Source organism: Theobroma cacao, chromosome 2 (assembly GCF_053813885.1).
Source record: "Theobroma cacao isolate CCN51 chromosome 2, ASM5381388v1, whole genome shotgun sequence".
NCBI classification, from domain to species: domain Eukaryota; kingdom Viridiplantae; phylum Streptophyta; class Magnoliopsida; order Malvales; family Malvaceae; genus Theobroma; species Theobroma cacao.
The window spans coordinates 6433356-6458562 of NC_142640.1; the positions used below are offsets into that span (position 1 = coordinate 6433356).

The 25207-nt window shown below is 34.7% G+C and overlaps 2 protein-coding genes and 1 long non-coding RNA gene across 3 annotated transcripts; 2 read left to right on the top strand and 1 right to left on the bottom strand.

The window, feature by feature from the left end:
• Window positions 1-72: 72 nt before the first annotated feature.
• Window positions 73-6942, bottom strand: FAAH (fatty acid amide hydrolase). Its single transcript, XM_018115649.2, has 20 exons — window positions 6604-6942; window positions 6375-6484; window positions 6189-6249; window positions 5619-5809; window positions 5409-5538; window positions 5188-5265; window positions 4946-5093; window positions 4662-4774; window positions 4495-4570; window positions 4266-4337; window positions 4026-4077; window positions 3637-3717; window positions 3466-3549; window positions 3273-3376; window positions 3017-3109; window positions 2247-2315; window positions 1801-1865; window positions 1641-1702; window positions 500-595; window positions 73-404 (listed from the first exon to the last, which is right to left on the bottom strand). Exons 1-20 carry the CDS (start codon window positions 6680-6682, stop codon window positions 342-344), a joined length of 1827 nt encoding a protein of 608 aa, XP_017971138.1. The 5' UTR covers window positions 6683-6942; the 3' UTR covers window positions 73-341.
• A 6240-nt stretch (window positions 6943-13182) lies between these two features.
• Window positions 13183-14878, top strand: LOC18608162 (Octicosapeptide/Phox/Bem1p family protein). Its single transcript, XM_007042705.3, has one exon. It carries the CDS (start codon window positions 13358-13360, stop codon window positions 14780-14782), a length of 1425 nt encoding a protein of 474 aa, XP_007042767.2. The 5' UTR covers window positions 13183-13357; the 3' UTR covers window positions 14783-14878.
• Window positions 14879-20629: 5751 nt separating this feature from the next.
• LOC18608163 (uncharacterized) lies at window positions 20630-21625 on the top strand. Its single transcript, XR_001926450.2, has 3 exons — window positions 20630-20758; window positions 20950-21043; window positions 21335-21625. It is a non-coding gene; the product is annotated as an uncharacterized LOC18608163 (long non-coding RNA).
• The last annotated feature ends 3582 nt before the right edge of the window (window positions 21626-25207 follow it).

The following is a 25207-nucleotide window of genomic DNA, read 5'->3' on the forward strand; positions in this document are numbered from 1 at the left end:
TTAATTTGACAATGTCAATTGTATCCTGATAGCGGAAATTATTTATTTCTTTAAAAAAGAAACACTCAAAAGTTTGAACGTAAGAGTTTCCAGAGCTTTTTGCCTAGGACGACTGCTTTAGATTTTAGATGTTTATTGGGTGCTTACTGCTCGGTGAGATTCAAGATCACCGCCACCCTTAGGCTTGGACAACTAGCAACAGTTTGTGAATATGGCAACAGACAGCTTGTCCAAACATGCAATAAGTAACGTTGTTTCAAGACATCATACAAGATAGTCGAAAGAGCTGACACGGATCTGCAATAAAACATAGCCCATGCATCTCGAGCTGTAAAAAGCTTTTATTCCGTCTTTAAAACGTCATAGAAGGAAGCGGGCTTCTTCCTGGATTTACCACAAAGTTCCTGAAAGCATGAGATGATTGGTTTAGCATACTAGCCATGCACCTCAGGCACAGTTGAGAGCATTCTCTTTCAAGAAATAAAAACTTTGTTTGTACCTCTAGTGCAGAAGCCAAACGCAAAATTGAAGCTTCACCCCATGGACGCCCTATTAGTTGCAAGCCTATTGGAAGTCCTTGTTTGTCATAACCAACCTGAAATCAGCACAACGGAATATAATACTTTTCAGATAAGTCATAAAACAGAACAGAGACTCACTCATCCATACACAACACCAACTAAGGATATTATTTGATTTACACATGATTAATTATTTTTCAGATTTTGCTTTTATACATATAGTCGTATGAAAATGAGCCGGATGATGAAAGCCAAGTTGGGGGCAGTGTCCAAAAACTATATATAAAAGTTGTAATGGTTTCACAACAGCAAAACTTAAGCATTCGTCAGGGTTAAATATGGTACAACCCACCCTTCTAGCCGGTTAATGCTTCCAGGTCCGGCCTGAACACGAAAATTTGACAAGTTTAAAGTAAACACACCCACACCCTAGTTCTCCCACGGCTAGCTTGACCCTGACTTAGCTACAGCTTGTCTCACTCCCTTTCTTTTCCTTCTTTTTCCTCCCCTTTCTTCCAGTAAACATCACTGTCCACTTTTCCCTACTTTTGAGTTTTTTCTTGTTAAACTCTAAGCTGTTAATTAGCAATGCCTAACCCAATCCCAAACACTAAGCTATATTTTGGGACCTCGAATATGAAGGCCATGCTCACTGAGACTTTGGAACCCATCTTGTTTCAAAATAAGTTTCAAGTAAGATGCTCAAATTCTTAGCAGAAAATGCAGCCGGAAAACAGAGGTTCCTGTAACAAGATGAAAAGAGGAAGATGTTCTGCTCCATTCCAATACACCAAAATTGAGAAATACTTCCTCCATTCCAAATTGAATATTCATTTTACTATTTTAGGATGTTTCAAAATAATATCCACTTTCCTAAAAGGGAAAAAACCTTTTACAATGTTACCTTTCATTTGAAATACTAACTTTCGGTGAGCTCCTCTAAACTTTTAAGAACAGTAATTGTAAAACAAAGAACAAAATACCTTATTCCTAAAATTTTGTGCCATTTAAAAAGTAAATATTCAACGGGGAGAACGGTATTTTTCGCCCTTCTCTATCTTGCCAATTGATACATTTAAGATCACATCATTAGGGAGGAAAGAAATGCATATCACTTACAGGGACAGTAATGGCAGGCAGACCAAGAAGATTAGCAGCAATAACAAACCGCATGAGATAACCTGATACAGAGTGAGCCACAATTTAAAGGATGGTAAAAAATGCAAGAGTATATGTAAACGACTCCATATAATGATGATAACATTATAACTCAACAAACCTGTAACCTGCATATCTGTCTCTCCATGCTTCAGAGCAGAAGGTGGAATTTGTGGTGCTGTCATGCTGTTGTGCGAAAAAGAGCTTAGTCATTTGGTTCAAAGATTACACAGAAGGAACTTCTTATGTGTAAGTTATGCGTGGGAGTAAGAATCAATTCTAAGCAGCAGACCTTGAGCGAAGAATTAGTTCCTTCAGCAATGTACAAAATGGTGTATGGTAGTTTTCAAGTTACAGCATTTTTAATGAATTGCTAATACCTCCCAGCCTCACACTTAACTACTTAAGCCAAGAATGGCATATCTTAGTTAAACAGACAAATTATTAAAGGTCAAACTCTTCAAAGAAAAGGCTTGAACCAGTCCATTGACAGAATTTGCAGGCAAATGGCAATGCGTCATCTGATTACAATCTCATTAATTAAGTTAAAGGGTTAAACTTACATACCCCGTAGTTGGGGTCACTATAACATCAACCTTCTTGAAGATCTCCATGTGATGGTGCATTATCCTTCGTCTGAAAGGCTGAAACAAGTCAGACCAAGTAGAAAGCAACAAATGCATTCAACTTCTAATCAATGAAGGGGGAACAAGCTGTCATCAAATATCTGTTCTAGATAATAAGAGTGTGAATCTTCATAGGACATGCCAAATATCTCCCCCTCTCTTTTCTCTCTTTTCTTCTCTACTTTTCTTTTTGTTAATTAAACTGCCAATGGTAAGCAAAATAAGATTTAAAAATTAACATATGATTCGAATCAAAGATTTCAATGCAATGCTGCCCCTTTATCTGTTTCCTTCATCAACTTCAGCGTTCTTCGTTTGTTTGACTATGCATTTCCCTTTCCTTTGTCCCTAACTTTTCCTCTCCATTTCCCTTTCCTTTCTTTTAAATACTGATAAACAGAATTCACAGTTCCATACTAAGAAATAGACAATCTATCAACCAGCATGCTAGGGCAGATCTTTTAGAAGCAGGAGGTTTTAAGTGGGAACCAGAGTTCAAATGACTCTATCATCTTAAAGTAATTATTTGCAAACAAAGAGAAAGCTGTTTCCCTTCTAAAGATCATAAATGTTGAGGATTGTCTACATGTTGAATCATATTTTTTAAATTTTGAGATGCCTGCAACCCATTTCACACAATATGGGTAGCTACCATGGATCCCAAGAGCAAGCAGCAGAGTTGCAAATCATACTGTTGTCATTTTGCCTTACCTAAGACACTGGGCAGCAACATAATCTGATGCAGTGAATGATCGAAAAAGTGCCATACTAGTGCGAGTATCATACGTTAATTTCACACCTTTTCTACAGTATTTAGAAAGGAAATGAGACCATTATCAGTAAACAATCTAATAAAACATTGAAGGTACATAACTGCAATTTCGGAAATACTTTTATAGTTTTAATCATTAATGTTCATAAATACCAGTTTTAGTTAGTCTAAATATTAAAAAACAAAAAAGCATACCCATCCTCACAATCAGGATTTAGCGAGCTTAGTGTTTCCGATCCAATTGAAACAACATGAGCAGTGCGCATCTCATGTAGTTCTGGTATTACTATCTCTATTGTCTTGAAACATAAAACATTAGTTCAGTATGAAATGAGTATGTTAACACTAGAAATTGTGAAGAGCAAAATAACAATAGTGTCCAACTTACTTTACATCCATGGGTTTTCGACAGAAGGTTGAGAACATCTTCACAGACATCCGTGATATCAGTTGAATGTACATCATTAAACCACTGCAAGGGAACACTGTATACTGAGAAATGTTTTAAAACAAAGAGCACTAAATTCAATCCACTTCAGTGAAAAAGAGAGGTAACTACCTCTGTATACTTCCCCAATCGCAATGATCCCAAAGTGTTTGCATTGTCAAGTGATGACAAAACTGGAAAACAAGGGGGAGACTACAAAAATACAATACAATAATGCTTAAATAATAGATGCAAACACAGCAAGTAAAGTGCAGCCAATCAGGATTCAAAGGTACAAGGTTAGCTTTTAATTTTGCAAAGTTACTAAGTCAGGAAAAACATACAAGACTGACTAGCTTAATTCAATTAGATACTTGAAATGACATATAAAGTTGCATAACATGAAAAAGTAAGTGGACACGTTCCTTAACAAACTGTAGAGAAAATTTAAGGAACAGTAATTCAGTACAGGTAAATATTTCAAAAGTTTTAACAAGTACTTCTAAGGTTCTCAAAGTTACCGGTTTCAAACTGATTCTGTCTGAAGGAGAGGAACCCAAAATTGCTGCATACCTGGAAAAGCCAGCAGCACACTTAGCAATATTAAGAAAATACAACTTTACTAATATTTTCCACCACTACCAGAAATTTCAACCGTTCAGTTTACCAATAATGCAAAATATGCATGGTCTAAGCACTCAGAGTACATCAACTTGTTACTTCAGTAACTATAAAACTTATTCGCAAGCACAGATTCTTACACTAGTATGACATCTTCCACTGTTGATGCTATTGGTCCAATGATTTCCACAGTTCCAGAATCACACAGCGATCTGTGGAGATAAATTAATTGCAAAACAATAAAGTGAGTCCTGAACATCTTAAAAAAGGCTTGCTTGAGCATCACATATTTAGCATACAATTGCCATATGTCTTCAGAAAACACAAATCAAATTAATCAGTGATGCAGCCTACAGAACAAGAGCTTACCCTCCCATGTCAGTCCGCCCATAAGTTGTTTTCAAGCCCACTACACCACAGAGGGATGAAGGAATGCGGACAGAACCTGCCTTTTTTTTTTTTCAGTTACGCACAGAACATCAGTGTATTGTAAATAAAATAAACAGGAGTCAAACTAACATAATAACTTTTACAACCTCCACCATCTGTTCCCAGGGCAGCAGAACATAGTCCAGAAGCTACAAGTGCTGCTGGACCGGAAGAGGATCCACCTGTATATCTTTCAGGTGCGTGAGGGTTTCTGGTTGTTCTGTACCTCGATATATTGATAAATTAAGTAAATAAAGGTAAGTCCTAGATATTTGTATGGTTAATTATGCTATTCATGAAAGGTTCTACAGATAACTTGTCAATTAAAACATCACTTAAACCACACATCTAAATAAGCATCTGTTATATATCTGGCAAACAACAAATTTACCCATAATTTGGATTGTTTCCAGTTGTGCCCATGCCCAACTCATGCATGTTTGCCTTCCCAATAAGAATCACACCACATCTCCGCAATCTTGAGACACAAACTGCATCCTTCTTAACAGAACGAACCTCATGCATCCATGTTGTTGCACCTGTCATCAAAAAATTCAAATCTATTATTACCGCCACTACAAAGAAAAATTTCAGGAAACATGATTTTAGAAGATAAGTGGTGAGCTTATCTACCCTTAGATGGATGAGGATAGAAGTCTATATCATCCTTGATTGCCATGAAAATTCCATCCAAGATTGACAATGGATTTCCTGCATGACTCACAGCCACAGTTCCATTTCAGTGATTTTGATTCTAACCTTGTAAGACTTTTATACATGGAGAACATTATATTAACCATAGTAAGTGGATGAAAGGGCTTAAATAGCATCATGAACAGATAATACAACAATACCTTCCTCAAACCTTTGTGTTGAAGCTGCAGCTTGCTTCCTTACTTCCTCAGCATCAAAAGAAACCAATAATGGTGTTGGGGGCTTATGATAGTTACACCCCTTGATAACTGAGATGAGTTGTTCTGCAACCTGTAAACCCAAAAGTGGGTATTTCCCTTTGTAATTGATTTACAGCGAAAGCAGCTGTCTGGCAATTAATGGCAACTTACCATAGAAGGTGTCACAACTTTAGATCTATAAGCATAGGCATAATCACGAATCTTCCAGTACCGGAAAGATGGAAGAGAATCCCCACTCCAGTAACTAGCAGGATCATAATGTGGAAGACACTTTAAGGCCGTTTCAACCCGATCTTCAGGTTTTCCTTCTTCGTCCACAATGACAACAGAAGGTTCTATTTCTGATTTGATGTCATACATATGGTCAGTTAGGTTTCTAAAATATAAAAATTAGTGATATGTATGAAAGCCATTGATACTTGCTCTGTTCACATTTCTCATTCTCAAATTCATGGCAATAAACCAAACAAATATTATTACTGTCGAAAACATGCCAACGGCTATATTGGAGTATCCAATTTCAAAATTTATTGATACCAATTTACCAATTACGACATCGCGAAACCCAAAGCTATAGTCAAAACTTACTCTTAACATATAGAATCAGTATTTGTAATTTAACATTAAAACAAGGTACATCCATCATCAAAAGAACAACAGTTTCTTCTAAAAGTACAATTTAACATAAAAAGAAAGTGAAAAGGCGATAAGAAACTAAACCTTGAGGAGGAAATTCAGGTTTAAACATGGGTGCTTCCGGTATCACAGTGTTCTGCAACAGCTGCAAATACCAAAGATATTGAAAGTCGCCATTAAATTCTCCTCAGAAACACGCATTTCAAACTGATCGAATAAGGAAATTAAAGCAAAAAAACAAAGAGGGGAGGGGGGGGAGCAAAAACGTACCTCAACCATCTTGTTCTGCTTTTTCATGAAAGAAATGATGAAAGAACCTATAACTGGAGCTTCAATTACCCTCACAAAAAACTTCAGCATCAACCCCGTCAAATGAGGAGCTGCTCCCCCGACCCACGAAAAAAGAAAAAAAAAAAAAAACAAAACTAGTATCAAACTCTAAGTCAAAGGATCAGATATATCGCACTTCCCATAAACAAAAAAACACGTTATATGAGACCTTGGATTTCTTCATGCTCGTATTTCACGGTTGACAAGTCCAGTTTCTCGGCCGGCACCATAACCCGCTTCTTCCCCATCTTCGGTAATGAGTTTTGACTTGCTTCTTTGAATGAACGTATCAATGACAAGTTTAGATTACTGGGAGACTTTGTAACGTCTTTATAAGAATGGCACTGGCAAGGTGAGAGTCGAGAGTCCTGAGAGTAAGTCAATAACTGAGTTACTATAATAAAGTGAAGTAGTTGGAAGCCATTCGGTGCGTTACGAATTGCCTGTCGTTTGGTTGGGAAGTGTGCGTCCGCCTTTTCTCAAGTCTTGGTTGGAGTTGGGAGTAGGGTCCAAACCTATCCAAAGCTACTCCATTTGGTGGCAGTTAGGTCAGCGCCGTGCCTTTTACCTTAATGGCTTCTCATTTTGGACTGTACTAATCGTTGATGTACATTTCAATGTATTTACAAGAGAAAAAGTGTGATTCTGTCATATGTTTAGATGTCACCTCAATTCTTTATTTAATATTTGATGGAAGCTGTAAAAGGGTTCAATTCCAACCTTATCAAAAATAATATAAAACAGCAATAATTAAATAAAAACAACAAAAAAACTTCGAAAGCATATGAAATGAAAAAGGTTAATCACAGCCTATAAAGAAGCCTCAACAAAAAATTTAATATGACATGGAATAATATCATTTTTTATTATCTTAAATTCTTTTAAATAATTATCACCCAACTTAATAACTATTATTATGTTTAAATTTTAATAAAAGAAATGTTAACACATTATTTACCCAAAAATTCTCTTAAATTTTAATTTTTCATAGGCATAATTCTCTTATTGACCAAAAATTCTTCAAAACACAGCCTTCTTTAGCTTAGTTATTCGTGTCACAAGCTTAGAACTTAAAAAGCGAAGCAATATCAACAAAACTTGAAAAAAATGATTTAGAGGGAAAAAAATATATTATTCTCAAAAGAAAAATAAATACTTAAATTCTAAGCTAATAGCCTAACGTCTAAAATTACTTGAATCCTATCAGTTCTAATTATTATTGGGGCAATAGATTCTATGCATATTCTTAAAGCCTTAAGATCCTATTTATAATAGGTTTTCGTAATGGACTAGTTTTACTAAAGTAGGTAACAAAAATTAAAATATATAAATATTTTACGACCAACTTAAAGTTTTAATGTAAATAAAATAAATAGATAAATGACTATACACGAAAATTCTATCCCAAACAAATTATCTTATTTGAGTACTTCTTTGAAGTTGTGCTCTGTATATAGTCTTCGCTGCGCGCAGCCCATAGTCTTGTGAGATTAGTGGCATGGTGTGTCTTAGACCCATTAGTTGTCGATGGGCCCCCAATTAATATTAACCCTAGATCAATTTATAACCTTGGGAGGTGTGTGACACTGGTTTGTGTTGCTGTTCTAACTAGTTTTGCGAACCACGACACAATGGGCTAGGTACATTATGCGTTTAGAAAACATGAAAGTGGTGTTTGGTGCTTTATCATTTTAATATTCTAATGGAGCTTGATTTTTGAAAAAATAATTATTAGAAAGATAATATTATAATATTTAATATATATGAAAAATAATTTATTAAATTTTTGGGAGATAATATTATCATATTTGGTTTATAAATATTTTACTGTAATATATGATATGAATTTCTTAAATTATCTTTGTACGTTAAAATGTGAATTTAATACACATATATGTATTTTGTGATTCAATTAATTAAGTATTGGAGAATTAAATTAGTTTATACACTTGGTAATTATTTGAAGAGGGAGAAAGATGCCGACAAATTAAAAGTCCTTTTATGGTGTTTGGGGTCCACGTACCATGACGAAATTAAGGATGAAAAACTAAAAGTAATTGGTCCAACCCAGCAAACACGGCTCGAGCCACTTTTTTAACGACTCAAGCCCATAATCAAAATATTCTAATTATTGGGTTAGAAATTAGGAATAAAGGGCTGGGTGCATGAACCACGCTCATCGGGTAGAAAAAAGTCGCAGGCTTGCAGTACGCAAAGTGGCAGTACTGCACAATGCTGAGGTTGCAAAATTGTTTGAGTGGATAAATGGTAGGTTGGGAGTTGGGAATTTTTGGAAGATATAAATGGAACCTTTCTTTCGAGTGTTGCGCAGGGGACAGGGCCTGGAGAAATAAGGAATGATGGGACCGTATCTAATAGCAGGAGAAGAAAACTAAAGAAAATAATACTAGACTTGATAGATATAAGTTTTCATGTGTTTACTAACTTTAAATCATTGAAAGAGTTGTTGAACATTTGTCCACTCTTATGTTTGCCGTGTTTGGGTGGCAATACTATATGGCATTGCCGGGTATCACCTTGGTGAGAAATAAAGCACACGTTCCAATTTCCAGCACAAAAAGTCAAATGTCTCTTTTGAATGTGGAAAAAGGAAACAGAATAATATGTATGTTCATAAGCATGATTTTAGGTTGAGACTTGAGGGGATTCTATTCCATACGTAGAAGCACTGATCAAAACCAAGTGGGAAGACAGCCTTAGATGAATTCCCTAGCTTCTGAAGTACTATCTTGTTCTGCATTTTTATGAATAATTAGATAATTAACTATAAATGAAGTTATTTTCACGTATATTTGTTTATTTTTTTTAACATAAATATCCATTATTAATAAAATGTGATTACCTTACTTTGTAAGAAGAAAATTAAGTGATGATAGACATTTGTGTCCATCAAGTGGTAATTGGTCCTATTAGAATGACTTGCTGGGAGCGGTGGGCTAGGTTAGGCCCGGAGTCACACTAAAACTAATAGCCATAGTTAGGTCCCAGCTAGCTAAAGCTAACCCATTAAACTTGCCCAAGCAAGTACAACCCATAACCCAAGTCCAATAGAGAAGACTTGTTTTCCCCATCCGGTGCTGATGTTTAAATTTTGCATTTATAGTCCTTCTTATTTTACTTTTTTTAATAATTAATGATATATAAGCATGGGAAAAATCGGAAAAATGAAAACATGGGAATAGAAACCTAGTTGTTCTGGGAGTCATTACTGCCAGCAATGTTGCAGAACAAACTTGAACTGTGTCGGTGCTCGCTACGGTGCCTGTGGGGAACTTGAGACATAAATTTGCTTCTTTAATATAGAATTCATTTCATCACTCGTCAGTCTCGGCCAACATCAACAGTTCAAAAGGAATCAGAGGCAAAAAAGCTGGAGAAAATTCACAGCATCACAAAGAATACTATTAAAATCCCCTAAAACAGTTGGTGGCAGTTGAGGTTTCTCGCATCACAGCTCTAAAGCAGTCAAACAGTTCACTTTTTTATTTTATATTGGATAACTGTCTGTCTATGGTCGAACTTTTTTTTCTTGAAAATTGTGGGTTATTTTGAGGACAGCACATGAAGAAAATCTAGTTGTCTCCAAGGGATTCCAGTTAATAACACATCTGTCCCGGCTGTTCCCCGTTGATATTTTACATTTTCCAATGATCCTGCAAAACACATATGTATTGGAATCTCCCATGGAACAACTTACACTAAATTTCAATTTATCGTAAATGGAAACATAGTAGATTGCAACTTCTATATAGCAATACTTGTTAAAAGCTGCCTATTTTTTCGCACCTTGACTGGAATAGCCGCAACCCAACTAAAATAGCAGCAAACTGGCTACCACGTGTGAAGCCACTTATAAATGGATACCCATCACTTTAACATGCTTATTTTTAAACTGGTCAACGCAATTTATTTTTATATAAAATCATGAAGTGAGAATATTTTGATAAAAGAATCAAGATGAACTTTGTCACTATATTATGATTCATTCATTTAATTTTAAATAAAAAGTAACGAATTGAAACATATTTCAAGTAATGAATTTCTTTTGATTATATTCCAAAAATCACTTATACATACAGTTCTTCCATTTTGATAACTCTAGTCAGCACACTTCCGCGATTGCTGCTATCACTGCATGTCTTTTTCTTTTGTTTTTGTTTTAACCCATTGCTATACGTAGCTGTTGAAGTAGAGGTTACTACATATGTCAACCGATAAGATTTTCGTTAATTTGTAAGTACTTAAACTCAAACTCAATTAGTAGATGAGATATCTGAATTTTATAATTATTTAAATATTTTTTAAATTTACTTTTTTAATTCAAACTCTAATATATGCCCATTACTTGATAATAACCCTAATACATTTAAAAATTCAATTATGTAAAAAAATTATTAAAATATTTTTCATAGATATCTAAGTCGTCGAATCTAAATCCGTATCAATATTTATGTATAATAATATTTTCGTCCATATTCTATATAATTCACTAAAAATTAAATTTATAAAAACAAACAAATAATAAAATTTAAATTTAAATAATAAAAATAAATATTCAAACAACAACTTAAACAACATTACAAGTTTAATTAGCTATATAAATTTGTTTTTAATTACATAAAATTAAAAAAAATAGTTAGGTTACAAAACTATTCTAATCTCATAATTTCTTTTAAGTATATATTTTATAAGTTTATATAAATAAAAATATATATATTATAATTAATAATTTTATAAGTTATAATTTTTGTAACGTTAATACAAAATAAAAAGTAAATATGTTTATATATTTAAAGTATATATATTAAAAAATATATAATAATAATTATATTTTTTATAAATTAATACAATATAGAGAGTATATATATTAAAAGATATTACAAGTTAATTAATAATTATAATTTAATAAATTAATTTAATTAATAATATAAATTTATTTTTGATTATATAAAATAAAAAAATATATAAAATCGAGTTTGGATATTGAATACTCAAAGGGTAGTATCAAAATCTTATCCGAAATTGAAATAGATAATAAAATTACTACTCAAATTCGATTATAAAATATCTTAATTTTATATAATCAAATCCAATATTCATAAATATCTTTATAAAAAGGGCATCTATTATTATCCCTAAATATTATAACTTCACGATTCATGACCCTCCCATGTTTTCCTCCAGAAACGAATGATTATCGCCCAAGTCCGGAAATGATTACAGCCATGAGTTGGATATGCTTTAGCCCACAGATCGCCTTTGGATGTGTCTGACTTTAGAGACTGCACATTTTCATTTTTTCTTGTGCACACCATTTGGTGAAAAAGGGTGACATTGATTGCAGTAAAAGTCTTACTCATTGTCATTGCTGTGAGAACATGCTCAAGGATAATGACCAAAGGCATTAGGCATGTGCCTTGCTTCAATTTCAACAGTTTAATTAACATATTGCAAGTTAGTAGTAATTAATTGAAACTTTTCATCTTTTGTGGGAAGAAAATTTATGTAAATTAATTTGTGTGTGGGGTAACCTTTCATTAGTATTAAATTAAAAGGCATGATTTGGATAGTACTATGATATCCATATAATTCTTTAAAAACAAGAAACTAGGGTGAATTCCATCCTGATTGATTTTATCAATAAAATCGGCGTTTTAAATATGGAAAACAAAGAGTGCATTTTAGCAATTGAGGAAGGCAAAAGATCTCACGATAATCGCACCAGGTGCTGGGCGATATCAACACTTTTTCGCTTTTCCCACGCTATGCACGCGGGCCATCCTCTCCCATGAGGCCGTGACGCGTAAATCACGTTATATTTAACCAATTTCCGTAATTTATCCCCTTCAATTTAAACCCAGCCCATCGCAAATCACATCCCTGTTATGTGATAATGTGGCCATTGTGTCACCTCTTTGCTTATGGAAAAAGTCTAATACTGGTATGACACGAGTTGTTGAATAGAGTAACCATTCCACTCTTACCTCGTTTCAGGTGGGATGCTTGTTTTATTATTTTGATTTTTTTAAAGAAATAATCATTCTCAACTCATTCTATATGATAAGAGATTGTATTAATATTTTTTGAAATTATTTTTATGGCATTTTATTTTAGCAAATCAAGTATCTTTTATTCACTAAATTATGAAAAGTGTGAAAACTGTTCAAACGACAAGCTTTGAACTATTAAGTATATGTATACTATTATTTTGAGAATAATATTTATTCACATATGATTAATTAAAAAAAATTAAAACTACAAAAAATATAAATGAAGTTTTTTCAAATAAGACACAAATACATGAATAGAAACGTATATGTGGAAAAATGGTGGGACGCGCGAGGGTGTAGTTCAGAACTACAGAATCCTATTGCCTATTGGCCCTGGTGAAGTGTTTGTGCCGCACGTGGCACTTGGCAGCTTCATAGCGCCACTGCCAGAGAGACAGAGAGAGAAAGCTAAGACTAATAAGAGGGTTGTGTGTGTTATGTGAGGGAGTGCTCATTGTCCAATCCCAGTCAACACATCACTCTCTTATCCCTTCTCTCTCAATCAATGCACCCGGCCTTCGGTCCCACCACAATTCCCTCAAAGTCTTGCTTACCCCCACTGAGCCCACTTCACCGTCCACCACCTGCCTCACCCTCCTTTCCATCCTATCCTGCTCTCACTTAACCACCTGTCCCGATCCTACCCTAACTCGATCACACCAACTTGTCACAACACACAAGTTCCATAAACTTGTTGGCCACGATATCCCACCCTCTTTCGCTTCCAAATATCCCCTAGCAAACGTCAGAAGGTTTTAGTCTTCTCCGTTCCTCATGGGCTCTCTCTAAACCATATGCACCCTTGTCTCCGAGCTCTCTGTAAAGTTTTCATTATTTTTTAAGCTCAGAAAAATGGAGAATTACTCTTATAACTCATATCCGGACTCCGGCGACTCTTCGCCACGATCCCGAGAAATCGACTTTGAAAACCCGCCACCATGGGAAGACCAACCGCAACATGCACAAAATTACAAGGCCAAGTTCATGTGCAGCTATGGCGGCAAGATCCACCCTCGCCCTCACGACAACCAGCTAGCGTACATCGGCGGAGAGACCAAGATCCTAGCCGTTGAACGCAACATCAAATTCTCCTCCATGATCTCCAAGCTTTCCGGTCTCTGCTGCGGCGGCGCCGGCGACGCTGACGTTTCCTTCAAGTACCAGCTCCCGGGCGAAGACCTGGACGCCCTGATTTCCGTTACTAACGATGATGATCTCGAGCACATGATGCACGAGTACGATCGCCTTTATCGAGCTTCGGCTAAGCCAGCGAGGATGCGGCTGTTCATATTTACGGCGATTGGCTCCGCAAATTTCGGGTGCGAAGGGGCGAAATCGGAACGGGACCGTTTCGTGGAGGCTTTAAATTCCGGCCCAACTCCGGGAGCCGAAAAAAACGCTGCGATTCCACCAAACAATGTGGATTTCTTGTTTGGACTTGAAAAGGGGATGGCTCCACCTCCGCCGGTGAAAATCCGCGATCCCGTGGCCGAACCAGTGGCTACGCCACCGCCTCCGGTACCGGAAGTCGTCGGGTCGGATCATGTTTTGAATCCGGTTGAAATTCAGAGGCAGTTACAAGAATTGCAGAGGCTTCAAATTCGGGATCAAGAACAGCTTGCTATGTATAGAAAAAAGACTGAAGAAGCTGCTTCTTTGCCTTATACAGGGGAATACTACGCCCAGAAGTTACCTGAAAAAGCGCCGCCGGTGAATTTACCGGTAACTTTACAACAGCATCCGGTCACAGCTGGATTCTGGCCGGATAAACAGATTTCAGCCGGAGGTTACCCGGCAACTGTAACGACCACCCCAGGCCCACCACCGCCATCGGAACATCAGGTTTACATGATCTCAGCACCAGGACCGGCTCCAGCCACAGTCTACCACGCAGCTCCAGCACCTGCAGCGGCAGCGTCACAAATGGTTCGACCGGTGACCGGACAAGCCGGCCAAGGCTACTACGCCAACGTACAGAGAATGCCACCCGAAGTCTACCGGGAGCAACCGGTTTACAACATGGTGGCGCAACCTCCGCCGACACAACACCCGCCGATATCAGCGGTCTCGCAGCAAGTGGTGAGGCCACCAAGCGGAGGAGGGGTGACAGATATGGCATACGCACACTTGGGAGCGTACGATAGGCAGGTGTATTATACTGCGCCGGGGGGTGTTGTGCAACCTCAGTATCAAGGCGTTGGCGTGGCAGTTAGTGGTGAAATGAGGGCCGGTACCGAGGGTAAAATGGTAAATAAAGTTTCACAAGGTTCAGTTTAATTATGAATGAATGAATGAATTTGTAATGTATTTATGAGTTCTAATTATTACTATTACTATATCAAGTTAAGTATAATTTTAAAATTTTGGCACTTATATTATTGTGTTTTTGATGCTATATAATTTGTTTATACACTCGAGTTTGTGAATATTTTTTTGCATCGTTTAGCTGTTGAAGGTTCCCCTGGAATTGGATTACTTTTTTGGGCTTTTAAATGATGAATTTGATGCAATTAGAATAAGTTATGTCAGTTCCAAAGCATCCGAACTCAGCTTGACATGTGGATTGGTGGTTGCGATTAAAAATTGCTGGTTAAAGCAATGAGAATTGAAAATAAATTCATATGGTAATTCGGTCTTGTTTGCAATTAAACACACTCCAATCCTTTATAGTTTGTTTTTGTGCCGGAAGTTTGTCTAATCCCGTCACCTTTGAAGTTGTGTAAAAGAGGTTACGGATTTCGTTTTGGGAAGGGTTACAAATGTCCGTTATTCAAAATTGGCTGCTTGCTACGTTTACAACTGGTTTTATAGATCTAAGGATTTTAAGCAGCAGCAGCAGTTGTTCCCGTCCTCGTTTCTTTACCCTCCCAGAATCTTCAACACCTTTTTTCCATGGTGAATCGGTGGTGGGTGCGTGATGAACTTCCCTTTTCCCACTTTCTCGTGTTAATAGCGGCCGTGGAGGTTCATTGACTTTTTGGTAAAGGAATATGTAACTTTTGTCTCTGTCTCCTTTGCCTAAGTGGATGCTTTAGCAAGATGAAAAAATCAAATATTCGAGCTGATTTGATAACAATCTCCTTTTCCCTGGATGGCCTTGTAGCCTATTAGGTAAGCTAACCTAAATAAAGGATGATATCTGAAAGTTCAGAATCTAAGCACTGTCCTTCCTCATACAAGTTGCGCATTGAGAAAATCCATCATGTTATTCACGGAGAGAGAGTAGGGAAAGCAGTATTCTGTCATAAAGTAGTAGAAGCTTTAGCTATGCCTTTTTGGAGAAGCAATCTTCAAAAATTATAGCAGATTATTGGTCAGGGCAACTGTTTATTGTAATTCAAAAATAATTGAAGAGAATTGTCTCCGTCTAAGCCAAGTGTAATCCAAACCTTGAGTTCACACCAAAAGAACCCAATTTAAACAAACAGAAATGGAACCATCAAAAGTGTTGATATTTAACACCTTTGAAAACCCCCCATCGTTTTTCTGTCCTTTTTTTTTTTTGCACTGCCATTGTCTTCGATTGAGGAGTGGGAAGGGTTAGTTACCTGTAATAGTCATCCAACAAAACTCCAAAGAACCTGATAAGGAAAGCATGAAAGAGACTAATACTCCCTGTTCAACGTTCATACATAGAGTAGGCTGCAAAAGTAGCAAAAATTCCACTCACAGGTGTGCAATTTTTTGAGTGACCAAACACGCGGCAATTATGTAATAATAAGACGGAATGACCCCACGACCGCTAATTTCTTTGAATTGAAGCATACGGCATGGGAGAGAAAGTCCTTTCTTATCCCAATTAGATCACCAGCTCTACACTAAGCTGGGACTTGTCCCTGTTTGCTGACATTGCCTTGATATGCCGTGGCGCCAGAGTATGCGGTACGTTATATTGGATTTTGACTTAAGATGCGCCCGCTTCACTAATATTCTTATTTGAGCATACTAATTTCTTAATAAATAAAAGTTTATTAGCTTGGTTTAGGTGGGGATTGGACTTTTCTTTTTTTTCTTTGAAATATATATATTAGACAATAATAGTGGACGCAAACATGTTCCCTTAGATTAGATATAATCTATAGGTGACAATTTTGGATGGCTTTTATCACTTTATTTTGGGTACTTCTTTTCCCTGCCACATTTATGTATTATGGTCCAAAAAAGTAACCAAAGACAGTAGACACTTTCCCAATTTGTGAAACATAATAAAGTAGGAGAAAAAAGAGTTGAAGGGGTGCATCGTACTTCCTCTTCCATGGGATAAATAAGGTTGAATCTTTGATTAGCCGTCTACCCAATCCTTGGTTTAATATTTTCTTGTTTTTTGCAAATTAATTAAGACTGATTTTTTTACTTAAAATTATTCGTTTTACAAAATAAAGAGTAAGAAAGATGCATTGATTACAAGTGAAAAAGGTCCAACTTTGAATAATTTTTTTTCAATTACTTTTGCTTTATGTTGTGGCAAAAGCATTTACTGCTTCTTGGACTTGATTAAGTAAGGTTGCATGCGATGTTTGATGGGTGATTGTTCTTTTTGTTTTTCGGGTTGTGGGGGTGTTCGTGGCCGTGTGGTGGTGGGTTTTTGCGCTGTGGTCTCTGGTGGCTGGCGTTTTATGATATCTCTTTGCTGGTTTTAGTTTGAGATTTTCAAGGTAGGGATTTAAGATGGTCATATGCGAGTGACCCATTTTTTGATGAACTGACACCTGACAGCTTGCAGGGACTATTGATTTTGCATATGACGGAGCCATTTTTGCAAGGAAATGGCTTGTTTCTATGGAACTAGGAATATATAGTAATGTGGTTGTGGTTGTGTTATTCATTTGTAAGATCAGGCGGCCACGACTTTTATTTCGAACTGATCATTGCTCGAGTATTTGGTTAGGGGTAGTAAGTTGTGAGTTTTTTTTTTAGGCAGTTAGGAAGGATTTTGAGTAAACCGTTAACTGCTTTTTGAATGATAATTGTCTTTTGTATGGATGAATTTATATACATTCAAGTGGTGTCACATGACATCACTTATTCACTAAAATGTCAAAAATTTTTACTTGTTATATTATTTAGGTTAGAATTTTACCTAATTAATGGTGTTAATGAATCCATTAATTTTTTTGTAATTTTGTAAGAAACGAGATCAAAAATTCTAAATCAAAGTAGATTTATCTAAAAATAATTTATATATTAATATTTAAATACTATAAGACAAGATAAAAAAATTTTCTTGTATAATTTAAATATTAACTTTTTTAATTATCATTATTTTAATTATGACACCTCTAAAAAAAATTTCTAACTCTTTTATAATTGTATAAATTCCCTTACTCAAATTAGGTTCTTATATCATGAAAAATCTCTTGCCCAATAATTAAGAGATTTGGAATTACACGATGGTTATTGAGGTTAATAAATACATTTAAATAAGAAAAAGTGAATAAGGTTGTATATCGGTAAAATATTTTTTAAAAAATTAATACAGAAATTAAAATATATTGACCATCTTTTGTAATTTAGTTTTGTTCAAATGGAATAGAATGAAAATGAAATAAAAATAATAAAAATTCGAGATTCCATATTATCATATAGGTATTTATGGCCCGCTCAATACTCTAATATACCCAAAAAAAAAATGACAGGACCAACTGATGACCTCGTACAAGTATGCAATTGCATCTGTAGGCCCATTAGCCAGCTTGCTGGAGGGCAATTACGAAATAGTTTTATACGTTATTGGGCTGAGCGAGTTAAAAGTTGCAAAAAAAAAAAAAAATGAAGGGAGACCGGGTTCCGCCCGACCCAAACAGTATAATTCGGATGATTTCCTTTCTTCCGTTGCTTTTTCTCAAAACTAGATTAACGGTGAGAATTATTAACTAAGTAGTGATAAGAAATCATTAAATTAACATTTATTAAACTTTTCTAATACTAGAAAGTACATGCTTCAAACTTTTGCCTATTAACTTGCAATTGTTATTATTATTATTATTATTAAAGCTTGAATAATCAAATTACGCATTATTAACATCATTGGAACATAGAAAATATATTAATTTCGAGAAATTATAAGTATGGATGCCTTTCAATAATTCAATATAGGAATTTTGAAAGTTTTAATTATTAGAAATAAGTAAAAAGATATGCAATGAAAGGGAAGTAGAACAGGATTCTCTTTGGATACATAGTGAGTTAGTTGTCAGTCAATAGAATTGAATCATTTCAGGAGTGCCAAGCAGACTCAAACACGAAGAAGAAGAAGAAGAAGAAATAAAATAAATGGAATTAGGATAAAGGAAGAAAGAGACAAGCAGAAAAAGATATTAAAGAATAATGCAAGCACGGAATTATTTGCTAGGTGATGAGAGCATAATTGAGACAATGCTTATGTACGGTCAAAGGTACACTTCAATTTTTTTTAAATGTTTCATATAATAAGTAACAATAAATATGAGTAATAAAAATAATAAAGTAGAATATTTTTTTATTTTTCTAATAAGAAATTAAATATGATTTATTTAATTTTTGATATTTTACCAATATAATTAATGCCTTACTTTGAACATTTTTCCTACTCTGATAGGACGTTAACAAATACTTGGACTTCACATTGAATGAATATCCCATGTCTAAAGTCGTAATATTGAATGTAAATTATTTAATATATAACAAGTAATAAAATGGATTGAAATCGTTTGACATATTCTAATTGAATTAGATAAGGAATTTGTTTTTCTTCCTATTTTTATATTTGTGAATATTTATTTTCTTATTATCTGATATCCTTTCTTTATTGAATTTGAGTGATTATTTAGCTTTGATTTTGATTCTATAAAAGACAAAAGCAACTAAAATATGACTTTAAAGTATCATTTGTATGTATGTTCCCCTACACATGAGAAGTTATCAATACAATTAAAATTTTCATATTATATGCTCTTTAAAAAAATAGTAAATGGTGTTATTATGAAATTTAGGTGATACATGATGTTATTTATCTTAATTCTTATGATAATAAATTTAAATGCATTTTAGATACCATAAAATATAAAAATAGTCAATAAATTGATTTTGGAATAAGTTCATTAAAATAATTTAACAAAAGAAGGAAACATAATATTTAAGATGTCATACAATTAAAGAGGATTTAATAGATTTGATAAATTATGTATATCATTAAATAATCCATAGAAAGATAATAATTAATTAAAAATACAGTGATAGGCAATCAACATTTTACTTAAAAAATCAATTATGATCTAATAATAAGCTACGAAATTTTACCATATGTTGTAAGTTTTTTCTTACTAATCAATCAAAATTTTTTAGAATATACACTTTATTAAAGTCGAGTAGTAATTCAAATAAATATTAGTAAAATTTTCCTTTAGATTAATGATTAACATTTCCTAATTACTTAGGTTTCAAACCTTGTAACTTTTCAATATGCACTTTATTTTAGTGTTTTTCATGGAAAATATAACTTTTTTTTTTAATTTACATTTACATTATTTCATTTTCTTGTAATGTTAACTAATTAGATGGTGATCGACTTATAATTTACAAATTTATTATTTCAGTATTATAATTATGACATTTACTTATTAAATCATCCACATGCAACGGATTTATGGTAAAAACAATATACAATAAAAAATGTGCAAGTTAAAATATCATCTTATCATTCAAGTAAGCTAATGGAGTGAGCCTTTAAAGGTCAAACAAGCGAATACAAAGCCAGTATGGTGTGCAAGGAATATTGGTTTATGGAAGCAAGGAGCTGCAGGAATCTGAGTAAATGTGAAAAACCTTCTTCCAGGAAACTTCGAAAGGAGACAAAGTGCAAAATAAAGCATGAACTGCTTTTGGCCATGCCTTTGTAGTAGTAGTAGTCTAGTAGAAGTAGTATTTTATTCCTGGAGAATCAGCCGACCAGATAAGAACACTAATGCTCGAGACAGAGCATAATAATAGTCTTAAAAGTTGGGTTTATACTTTACACTCGCTGTCTATGTGAAGGTCTACACTTTTATTAACTAGTTTTCACTTTGCACCTTGTTTCCGGATCTTTCTTTTCCTTTCCACACAATATATTCTCCTCCATCCTTTGCTCCTTTTTAGCCATTTATAAATGCACATGCATGCATGCCTGCCGCCCTCAATCCCAAACCTACAAATTCTTCTCCTCCATTCCACTCTTTCTCTGTTGTTTAGCCAGTATGACTGACTACAAGTACGGCTATTCCTATCCTCCTCCAGGTATCAAATCATTGCATCTCCTGAATTCTTAAATCATCATGGAAATCTTGTTTTCTTTCACCAGTGTTTTTGAGTTTTGAGTGTTAACTTCTTAATTTTTATATTCTTGGACAACCATTTTGAATATTTGTTGAATTTATACCCATTTTTTGCTTAATTATCACTTCATCGGTGTATAAAATACGGTGCAGGTAGTTATCAAGTGCCACCTCCAGTAATGGCACCTCCTCAGTATTATGCAGAACCACCACCACCCAAGAGAGAACCAAGTTTTCTTGAGGGATTGTATGTGCTCTGTACTCTTCTGTTTTTTCATAAAACATGGACCAGTTTAGACCTCAGTATAAATTTACATTTGAAATTCATATAATACAAGATATACTTTTTCAATTTTTATTCCTTAAATGTAATCTTGTTTGGCCGCCTAGCTAGCTTTTCCCAGAATTTCTTATGTTTCCTAGTTTATCTCAAACCATGTCCTGTTAGGCAATCATTCTTCCCATCCAGACCTGGAAAATCCTGTTGGGAGCATGGAATCTGATATGGTTGTTCTTTTTCTTGTTTATCATTTTGCAGCCTTGCAGCTTTGTGTTGTTGCTGTCTCTTGGATGACTGCTGCTGCGACCCCTCTGTGATATTTGTGGACTAGGATCCTAACCACCAAGAATTTGCCCAGGGTTGCTTCGTTATCATACCTGTAGGAAAAGTAACAGTTTGATCATACACTTCACGTATTCTGCTGGTGAACGTTAACAAATATATACATATTTTACATATGCTGTAATAGGTGAAAGTTCATAGCAGAAATCCTTAGATATTAATTTATATATTGTCATATATACAAGAATGTTCTTTTTCATCTCCAAATATAGAGATCTTAAATCCATAATTAATTGTCGGTTCCGGAACCGAGCGTGTGCTTTTGCAGGTAAATTTTTGATGGAGATGGAGCATATTTGTATACCTTAAACATGAAAATGAAAGGAAGGTTTACACTGTCACATGTTTATGTCTTCCTTAACCTATCAAGAAAGCTATAGGTCTTGCGGATTACACACAGATCGTAATAGAAGACAACTAACATATATATATATAAAAGAGTTAAAAAACAAACATTTGTTGACATCTTCATCCCTAACACAAGATCCATACACACAACCATTCAATCATTGGTCCGTAGAAACGGATCAAAATGGCCTGATGGCATAGCATTAGGTGGCTCCATGTGAACAGAGATGACCCTAAATCTCTTACAATTGAAGCAAACTGTGTGACAGGAAGCCCCACACTAGACTGTCCTCCTTTCAGCACGTCGATGTACAATATAGCCCTATTCTTCGGCCTTTTGTTTATTTTCCAAGTCAGGATCAAAGGAAAACATACATCATATCTGTTAGAAAAATTAGCAACAAAGGAAAAAGAAAACAAGTAAAAATAATAATTGATTTGACGCGTGATATCACTGTCCTTTAAGGATAATTTTCGTCCATTCGGAGTATAAAACTCGGTGCAAAATGACTGTAACGGTTATTCTTCAGGATTCAACAAACATTTTCTTATAGTTTGCACAAACTATTAAGGGATGACAGGAACAGCAGAAAAGTGAAAACCCAGCTAGAAAAGAGAGGAGGCAAAGAAAGCTTAAGAAAAGAAAGGAGGCAGAGAAAATTAATTGAGAAAGCCTAAGAAAAGAAAAGCTTTGGTGTGTGTTGTGAGTGAAGGTGTGAGGCTGTATTTATAGGCATGGAGGGAAGTGAACATTGCACCAAATAAGGTTAACGTTGCACCAAATTAAGGAGTTGAGAAAAACCTGGTCAGCATTTAACTAAGTCAGATAAATGTTGGAACAAAACCAGGATAAATGTTGAGCAAAACTAGGAGAACCAGGTAAGCATGATAGAGTTTAAGTTTGATTTAATCAAAGGTTGAAAAAGCTTAAAAAAATTAAAACCAAGGTACAAAAAGTCACTTGGGCACAACCCACGTGTATATTCCCGCGCATGAGGGGAATCTGAAATTTCTAAAGGTTTGGCCCAATTATGTGCGCACGAGCCCACTCCGTTTTCCTTACTTGCAACAAACCCATAGTTGGTTTTCATATATAAAGCATTCACCTTTTATGTATCTTGAAACTATGAGATGTTTGAACCTTATGAAATACACTATTTTCCAACAATCTCTCACATATTTCATAAGGTTTTATAAGAAGTTTCGCTGAGTTAAATTTCATTTGAGTGTAATGCATCGTGACTGGTGGTTTTTAAGCTATGAACCACCCCTATAAAGAATGAAATATAAGTCACAGAATTTTGGTGAAGTTTGTAACTTATATGAACCAAAATTCTTTTTGTGAAAAATAGTTTTCATCAATTACATTACACCTCCACAATTTCTACTGTTCAACGCAATTTTGCGCGAATAGGCCATGCCCGTGTCTGGTTATTCATAAGTGTTCTAGAGAATTTGCCATAATTCTCATAGGAGCGGCCTCACTCCACACTTATTAGGTTGATTCCATCAAGTGTATACTGTAGTATAATACACTACCCAAAAGGGATATGGAATGCATTAAGAGTTTAACTCAATCTCTCTTGCATTGCAGTTTTGCACTACTTACACACCATAGGAGGGACAATAATTTCAATAGTGCATTAATTTATCAACAAATAACTTGTTATTACCCATATGAACCTAATTCATGGGATTTTCAATCACAAAAGTTAGGTTACTATTATTTGTTAATTTCCTCATTTGGCTTAAGTCTTATTCCTCTCGATGTAGCATTAATTAATTTTCTTCCCAAGGGCTTAGTCAGAGGATCGGCCAAATTCAGCTCTGACTTCACATAATTAATGGATATAATTCCATCTCTAAGCAGCTGCTTTACTACATCATGTCTCAAACGAATGTGTCTATTTTTACCATTGAAAGTTTTATTCTTTGCAATGGCTATTGCCGCTTGGCAATTACAATGCATGGACACAGAAGGTGTTGGTTTCATTCCCAACAAAATATCTACTAAAAAGTTTCTCAACCACTCAGCCTCATTGCTAGCCAACTCTAAAGCTACAAATTCTGACTCTATTGTAGATTTAGCAACTATTGTTTGTTTGGTTGATTTCTAAGTTATAGCACCCCCACCAAGGATGAATACATAACCACTTGTAGATTTCGTCTCATCTAAATCTGAGATCTAGTTAGCATAACTGTATCCTTCTAATACAACAGGAAATCCATTATATAAAATACCATAGTTTATGGTACCTTTCAAATATTTCATCACCCTACTCAAGGCAGTCCAATGATCTCTATTAGAACTTTGTGTATATCTGCTCAGTCTACATACAACATAAGCTATATCTGGTTGAGTATAATTCGTCAAATGCATCAGACTCTCAATAATCTGTGCATACTCAGACTGAGCTACACTATCATCTCTATTTTTCTTTAATTAGATATTATTATCATAAGGAGTACTCACAGATGTGACATCAAAATATCCAAACCTTTTAAGTAGCCTCTCAACATAATGCTCTTGTGTTAGCATTAAGCTACTATCACATCTTATGATTTTAATACTCAAAATAACTTTGGCTTCTCCTAGATCTTCCATGTCAAATTTAAAAGCTAAAAAGCATTTTATTTTATTGACCACATCAATGCATGTACCAAAAATAAACATATCATCAGCATATAAGGTAATAATCACACATCTACTATCAATAGTTTTTGTGTACACACATTTATCAACTCCAACAGTAGAAAATCCATTACTAACAAGAACTTGATCAAATTTCTCATGCCATTGTTTTGATGCTTGTTTCAACCCATATAATGATTTAATCAATTTACAAGCTTTGTTTTCTTGACCAGGAAGAATACATCCCTCGGGTTGTGCCATATAAATTTCTTCTTCTAAATCACCATTTAAAAAAGTGATTTTTACATCTATTTGATGAACAACAAGTTTGTAAATTGAAGCTAAGGCAAATAAAACACGAATTGATGCAATTCTTGTTACTGGAGCAAAAGTATCAAAATAGTCAATATTTGGTTTTTGAGTAAAACCCTTTGCAACTAATCTAGCTTTATATTTATCAATAGAACCATCATGCTTAAATTTCCTTTTAAAAATCCATTTGCAGCCAATTGGTTTGGCTCCAGGTGGTAAATCAACTAATTTCCAAGTTTGATTTTGTAAAATCGAATCAATCTCACTTTGTATGGCTTCTTTCAAAAATAAACTTTCTTTAGAAGAAATTGCATCAGCATAAGTTAAAGGATCATTATCTACAAGATAAGTATAAAAATCATTACCAAAAGAAATTTCCTTCCTTGGTCTTTTACTCATTCTCAAATCATCATTTTGTATTTCAAAATCATTTTTGCTAAAAGTTGCATGAGAAATTGTATCAGTTCTTAATGGAAAAATATGCTAAAAAAATTCAG